The sequence below is a fragment of the Cebus imitator genome, unplaced genomic scaffold (assembly GCF_001604975.1).
Source record: "Cebus imitator isolate Cc_AM_T3 unplaced genomic scaffold, Cebus_imitator-1.0 Scaffold50, whole genome shotgun sequence".
NCBI lineage: Eukaryota > Metazoa > Chordata > Mammalia > Primates > Cebidae > Cebus > Cebus imitator.
In genome coordinates this window covers 4,737,311-4,745,502 of record NW_016107365.1, presented here as the reverse complement: position 1 = coordinate 4,745,502, position 8,192 = coordinate 4,737,311, and the positions used below count along the sequence as shown (strand labels likewise).

Genomic DNA, 8,192 nt, shown 5'->3' with positions numbered 1-8,192 from the left:
TTTTCAGGTCTCTATCTCCTCCAGTTCTGCTCTGATCTTAGTTATTTCTTGTCTCTGCTAGCTTTTGAATTTGTATGCTCTTGCTTCTCGAGTTCTTTTAATTGCGATGTTAGGGTGCCAACTGTAGATCTTTCCTGCTTTTTCCTGTGGGCATTTAGTGCTATCAGTTTCCCTCTAAACACTGCTTTACCTGTGTCCCAGAGATTCTGGTATATTGTATCTTTGTTCTAACTGGTTTCAAATAACTTACTTATTTCTGCAACAAATATGTTGTTATTTACCCAGTAGTCATTCAGGAGTAGGTTGTTCAGTTTCCATGTAGTTGTGCAGTTTTGAGTGAATTTCTTAATTCTGAGTTTCTAATTTGATTGCACTGTGGCCTGAGAGATTGTTATGATTTCCATTCTTTTGCATGTGCTGAGGAGTGTTGACCAATTATGTGGTCAAAATTGACCAATTATGTGGTCAATTTTGGAATAAGTGCTATGAAGAATAAGTGCTGAGAAGAATGTATATTCTGTTGATTTGTGGTGGAGAGTTCTGTAGATGTCTATTAGGTCTGCTTGGTCCAGAGCTGAGTTCAAATCTTGAATATCCTTGTTAATTTTCTGTCTCATTGATATCTAATATTGACAGTGGTGTATTAAAGTCTCCCACTATTATTGTGTTGGAGTCTAAGTCTCTTTGTAGGTCTCTAAGAACTTGCTTTATGAATCTGGATGCTCCTGTATTAGGTGCATATCATATATATTTAGGATCATTAGCTCTTCTTCATCTTGTTGCATTGATCTCTTTAACATTATGTAATGCCCTTCTTTGTCTCTTCTGATCTTTGTTGGTTTAAAGTCTGTTTTATCAGGGACTAGAATTACAACTCCTGCCTTTTATTTATTTATTTATTTTTTTGCTTTCCATTTGCTTGGTAAATATTCCTCCATCCCTTTATTTTGAGCCTATGTGTGTCTTTGCACATGAGATGGGTCTCCTGAATATAGCACACCAATGGGTCTTGACTCTTTATTCAATTTGCCAGTCTATAATTTTTGTATTTTTAGTAGAGATGGGCTTTCACCATGTTGGCCAGGCTGGTCTCGAACTCTTGAACTCAGGTGATCTGCCTGCCTTGGCCTCTCAAAGTGCTGGGATTACAGGTGTGAGCCACCATCCTGGTCATCCACGAACAAATTTCTATTAGTCAATACCAACAAATGGTTTTTCTGAAGACGTATGAAAAATGGGCTTATACTGTCAAATAAAATGGAGTCCCAGAGGGATATATATGCAAATATATATATATTATGTTTCTTTTTTGATGCATATTAGTACATAAGATGTAGAGAAACATTTACTATGGCAATTAATAATGACAATACTGTACTTTATTTCTTCCAAAGACCTCACCAAAATAAAGTCAATTAAGAATTTCACTTGGCTCAGTCACTACATATCCAGAATACTGGCTGGCTATCTATTTTCCTCAAACATATGTGTGTGTGTATATACACAAACACACACATACACACACACACACACACACACACATATTCCACGCTCCCCACTTTTTCCCTAAGTATAATATTGGATAATCAGCATAGATTAATTTCTAAAGAATAATAGAGCTTTTGCTGTAAGAGCTTGAGGGAAAGTATCAGTGGCCTTAGGACAAAGCACCCCCCCAGTTCTACCTTTAAGCAAAGCAAGAGCACAACAACCTACAGATATCCTCACAGAACATGCCTTCCACTAAGCTCCATCTCTCTTACCTGTTCTCATCTGGCATCCTATCAGCTCCCCTTCATCAAAATGGGTTTTGGATGGTGAAGTTGCTAAGATCACTGGAGGCTGTGTTGTCCAAGAGCCTAAGAACTTAGCCTCCAGCTCTTCCTACCATGCCTCTGTCAGTGTAGGCATATGAGCTAGATTTGAATCCAGAGAGATTTAGTTCAGGATTCAGAGTTTGAGTCATATGCAAATGTAATGATTGCTCTTACACTTTAGCCAACTGGAGGTTTTTCATAGACACTAATGAAATGCACAGTTTCTAGAAGTAATCTCATGTCTGTTCATTCTGAGGTCTGTTTATTAGCCTGTTCAATAAATCACTCCTACCTAGTGGAAAATAGATTTTTATCTCAGTGGATTTTCTTAAAACTGTGTTCTTTGTCTGAATTACCCCCAGTGGAATGTATAAGTCATGTCATATTGCACAGCACTAACTAATAAAAATATTTTTAAAGTCTGAGATATAGGTGAGAACATATTCAACTTGTACTTTGATGGGTGTATGAGATGTGCTGGACATTGTCAGGGCATAACACATATAAAATCTATTTTTTCCAATAACTGGTTGTTTGGAGAACTGACAAATGACATTCAGGGGCCTCTCCTCTACTTCTTTCTACAGCAAGTGAGAAGGGATTGACACATTGGGTTCCATTTTCGTTACCAGGCTTTCGTTGGTCATAGGATTGAATCCAAAGGGTATCTGTACCTTTTAAGATCCCCTAGACCTTTCTTACTCTGTTCCATTTAACAATTATTGAGTACTCTGAATGTGCTAGACAGTATGCCAGATGCTTTTCATGCATTATCTCTTTTAATACAACAATTTAATAAGCTGGAGGCACTCATTTTACAAACACACAAATTAAGGCTTAGAGAATTTGAGAATCTTGCTCAAAGTTGGGACTTCACAGCCAAGTGTGGTGGCTTATGCCTGTAATCCTAGCACTTTGGGAGGCCGAGGTAGGTAGATCACTTGAGGTCAGGAGCTCAAGACCAGCCTGGCCAACATGGCAAAACCCTGTATCTACCAAAAATACAAAAATTAGCCAGGAGTAGTGGCGCACACCTGTAATTCCAGCTACTAGAAAGGTTAAGGCACAAGAGGCTGAGACATGGGAGGCTGAGGCACAAATATTGCTTCAACTCGGGAGGCAGAGGTTGTAGTGAGTGAAGATCATGTCAGTGCACTCCAGCCTGGGTGACAGAGTGAGAGTCTCTCAAAAAAAAAAAAAAATTAAAAGAGAAAAAAAGAGTCAGGACTTCAGAGTCTTTTATCTAGTATTGTCAGGCACTCTGTGAAGTGCTGAGAGTATACAAATGAGTATGATATAGACCCTTTCCTCAAGTGGCATATGGTTTAATAGAAACAGAAGTATTAAAACGTAATTTCATTTAAATGAGGTAAGTACCATGACAGAAATATGAGCAAAGAAGTTTTGGAAATGTAGAGGAGGATCATTACTTGAACTTAGGGCTTATAGAGAGGCTTCCTGGAGGAAGGGATGTTCAAGTTGAATCTTACTGCATTGCCCACAGTGAACTAAGCTCTGGAGGTATATTAATAGATGGCCCTAGAGCTAAGAGTAAAGAACCCAAAGACGTTTGGGCCCAGAACATTTCTGGCAGAATTTACCAGTTCTGCTTCATCCCTGCCCATTTGTATATAGGTATTTTTAAGCTCTGACCTTTTTCACTGATAATGATATATCTAAGTTCACAAATAAACAAAAAAAAAATGGATGTCTAGACTTGAAATATTATTAATTTAATCAGTTAAATATCTGATTTCTTGAAAAGTACCATTACTTTTATGGCTTAATTTTATTAATGTCACATTAAAATTTTCAAGTTATAAAGTAGCAGATGCTGGATTAATAGTTGTTAAATATGTGATAGGTAAGTGAATTAATATCACATAACAAGGATCAACAATTTTTTTCTGTAAAAGGCCACATAGTAAATATTCTGGGCTTCATGGACATGTGGTCTGTGTCAATTGTGTTATAGCATGAAAGAAGCCATAGATGTTAAGGAAATGAATGAGCATCACTGTATTCCAATAAAGCATTACTTACAGAAAAGAAGGTTGCAGGTTGGATTTGGCCATGGACTGAAGCTTGCTAATCCACAACATAGAACAATCTAAACCTTACAAAAATTACAACGTTCTGGAGATAGGTGTATTCACCTCCTACAGAATATATGATTTGTAAATTTTGTGCTTACTTATGTGCAGGTAACGTATCTTGGGAAGGAGCTTTTAAAGTATGTTTCTGAGGATGTATCCATACTTCCAGAACCAAACTCAGTACCTCAGCAATATCAGCATTGTCTTCCAGGTATGTACAGACCAACACTCATTTCTTAGTTTGGGATAAAAACAGCAAAACTTATTGGAAAGCTCTCTCTCTTTTTTTGTCTTTTTTTCAATTGATGTGAAATTAACAATCATTATAATTAACTATTTCGAGGTGAGCAATTCAGTGGCATTTAATAAATTCACAATGTCATGCAACTACCTATGTCTATATAATTCTAAAACACTTTTATCATCCCAAAAAGAAAGCCCATACCCACTCAGCAGTTGCTTCTGATTCTCTATTTCTCCCAATTTCTGGAAAACACCAGACTGCCTTCAAACTTTGTTTCATGTACAAAATTATTAAAAATATTGGATCAAATTACCTTCAGGATTTGTTTATAGGTATATATGAAAACATAAATGAATTTCATGTTTAGACTTGTGTCCAATCCCCAACATATCTCATGTATATGCAAATATTCCAAAATTTGAAAAAATCAAAAATCCAAAATACTTCTGGTCCCAAGCATTGTGGACTAGGGATAGTCAACCTGTATTATATAGTAATTCTATGTTTCACTTTTTAAAGCACAGCAAAACTGTTTTCCACAGCAGCTGAATCATTTTACATTTCCACCAGTTTTTCTACATCTCTGCAACACTTGTTATTTTCTGTTTGTTTAATAGCACTCCATTTTTAACCTTAGTTAATTCTGGATAATTTAAGAAATGTCCTTACCCCTCACAATTCCTTTCTCTGACTCTATGCTGTACTTACTTTGGCTGGATTTTTAAGTGACATATAAAAACTAAAAAAGGAAAATTTTATTCTGTCTGAAGACATGATTTGGTTTTACATGTTTTCTAAAAATAGGCGTTAAAATAAATCTTTGCTTATTAGAGTAAACTAATACACATTATCAAATGGGATAGCCTTTAGCCTGAGAAAATTAAAGAGGATGTAGTCTTTACCAATGAGCAGCAGATTTGGAAATGATCTGGGAAAAGGCAGCACAGACTTCTGAACAATAGCCATAGCTACAGTTATATACAGAGATGCTCCTTCGCTGCAGCATCTCCTCTTTTCTTCCTAGTGTCCCTGTCTTTTACCATTTGGGGATAATACAAAAGAGAGGAGGTAGAAAACAGAAAATGATGACACTGATAACCAGGGTCAAGAACCAAAAAGGATTTCTGTCACCAAGTCCCTACCCAGAGCCTTCCCAGGATTGTTCCTTTCCTATCACAAGCTCCAATAATTCAAACTGCATTCCTTTCCTAACTTTTGCACCCTAAATTCTCAGGATCCTTCTCTTTCACAAAAACTGGCTTTATTAATAGGGTGCATTCTCCACAGTTTTCTGAAGATAGCCTTAAAAGTGTTTTTCATCATTTTTGGGAAATAGACAACATTAATAACTGGTAACATTAAAACAGGTAACATTAATAACTGTGGGGAAGTTAAAGGGCTTAAGAAATTGAAAGGCGTTCTTGTAGTAGTTCATGCATGGCCTTTGGTTACTAACCTGACTACCTACCTAACCTACCTGATCAAATCATAGGGTAAGGCCCAGTAACCTGAATTTTAAAAGTGATTCTTACACAGCCAACCTAACTATAGACTTTGGATGACCAATTAATAGTATTTGATTTCTTCTGCAGATAGTAATTTGACAGTCCTTGGTATTCACCCCTTTACTTCGATTCCTGAGGGTGGAATAAGAATTGCTAAAGTACTCTATCCTCTGTCTCTCTCTCTCCCTCTCTCCTCCTGCCCCATCTCTCTCTCTCTCTCTCTCACACACACACACACGAAGGAAAACCAAGCATATGCTTTCTTCTTCTGGTTTCTAACCTAAGAGTCAAAGCAGAGCAGTAGGTTTTTCCTTCTATCATGAAGGTCATCTGCTTCTCAGATTTTCTAGTTCTAGACAGGCATTTCCAACCCTAGATAGGCATCTGCTTCCTCAGAGGGCACACAATCTGCCCGTTAAGTGCGCATGAAATCAGAAATGGGTTCTGAACTGCTGCTTCTGCTGCCTGTAATATAAAGTTTCTTGTTATTAATTTATTTTCAGAAATCCTGATTTTTCTTTCCATTAGATATTTCAGATTTTTTTTATTGTACTTTAAGTTCTGGGGTACATGTGCAGATCTTGCAGGATTGTTACATAGGGACACACATGCCATGATAGTTTGCTGCCTCCATCCCCCCATCACCTACATTAGGTGTTTTTCCTAATGTTAGGCCTCCTCAATCTCCCCACTCCCTGCTATTCTTCCCCTAGCCCCCCACCCCAGAATAGACCCCAGTGTGTGATGTTCCCCTCCCTGTGTCCATGTATTCTCATTGTTCAACACCCACTTATGAGTGAGAATATGCGGTATTTGGTTTTCTGTTCTTGTGTCAGTTTGCTGAGAATGATGGTTTCCAGATTCATCCATGTCCCTGCATCATCCTTTTTTATGACTGCATAGTATTCCATGGTGTATATGTGCCACATTTTCTTTATCCAGTCTATCTTTGATGGGCATTTGAGTTGGTTCCAAGTCTTTGCTATTGTAAAAAGTGACACAATGAATGTACATGCGCCTGTGTCTTTATAATAGATCAATTTATAATCCTTTGGGTATATACCCAGTAATGGGATTGCTGGGTCAAATGGTATTTCCAATTCTAGATCCTTGAGGAATCGCCACAGAAAATTTTAATACTACCATGCCATTGCGCTCCAGCCTGGGCAACAAGAGCAAAACTCTGTCTCAAAAAAAAGAAAATTTTAATGTTAAGAACCATGGAGGTAGCAGTGTGCCAACCAGCTTCTTGCTACCTTGGTCTAGGCCTAAGAATCAGGGCCCTGCTGGCATTCTGTAGGTGGCTGTTGGAGTTTTGTTTGAACCTCCTTGATTAGAATTCTTCTGTAGCTGGTTTTGTGGTACCTGACAGAAACCCAAAGACCTGGCAAATTAGAAAAACACAAAACTCTCTAAGCCTGTTACAAGAAATGTGTTCAGGAGAGAATCTTTCTCCCTCTTCTGCATATCAAAATGTCATCATGGAAATCATGGCTCTGACACTGCAGAGACCAGAAAGTCTAAAAAATCAATAATAATTTTGTGTGGCTTTCATCAGCCTACCTCAGATCACAAGCATAATCTGTTCTCTTATGCTTTTTTATGATCATACTTTTTAGAATATGATTTTGGGGGAATAAGGGGAACTAGGAAGAGCTATTTTTATTTTATTATTTTATTTTTTAAACCATCTAGCCTAAAATGTCAAGAAAGAGCTATTTATACTTCCCATAGGTAGGGTGATCATCATCCTGATTTGAGCAGAGCAGTCCCCTAATTCAGCAAAATTATTACGGACGTTTTGTTTCACTTTCAGAAGTTGCTTGTTTAGATGACCCAGTACAGGAACCAAGCAAATCAACGTTTGAGAAAACAAAATTTGAACAAGGTAAAAAAAAAGAAAATGTTCAATTCTATTTACTTTTATAAGTGTTTAGATTCTACATATTATGCAAATAGATCAAATAGATGGTTAAATCTTATGCATATCACTCCATATTATAAATAATTACTGGATATGTCATCTTTATTTCCTGATAGACTGAGAAGATCTTTGAGTTCAGAGAACTTTTATGAACTCTTACTTCTTCTATTCTTCAATGCTTGGCACACCATAGCTTTCCAATAAATGTTCGTTGAATAAATGAATGAATGAGTAAATGAAAGCATGAACATGATTCAAAAGATAGCTGTTTTCAAACCGGATTTACTTTGGTTGATTAATAGGACATTCCTAGATCTTACAGGCTATAATGGAATTTGTGGTGAAGAATTCAACAAATGGTAGATAGGATTTTGGTTAGTTAATACTATCTCCTTTATCTGAACTTACTGTTTCTTTTCATTTTTTTAGACAGGGTCTTGCTCTGTCATACAGGCTGGAGTGTGGTGGCATAATCTTGGCTCACTGCAGCCTCAATCTCCCAGGTTCAAGTGATCCTCCTGCCTCAGCCTCCCAAAGTGCTGGGATTACAGGCATGAGCCACCACAGCTGGCCTCAGTGGATTTTCTTAAAACTGTGTTCTTTGTC

The 8,192-nt window shown here is 37.3% G+C and overlaps 1 protein-coding gene across 1 annotated transcript in view; it reads left to right on the top strand.

Moving 5' to 3' along the window:
• Positions 1–8,192, top strand: part of ANKRD31 (ankyrin repeat domain 31) — a 165,933-nt gene that overhangs the window by 145,825 nt on the left and 11,916 nt on the right. The window contains exons 24-25 of the mRNA XM_017527656.2: positions 4,022–4,124; positions 7,479–7,550. Coding sequence (XP_017383145.1) covers positions 4,022–4,124; positions 7,479–7,550 — 175 coding nt within the window. The remainder of the gene's footprint in view (positions 1–4,021; positions 4,125–7,478; positions 7,551–8,192) is intronic.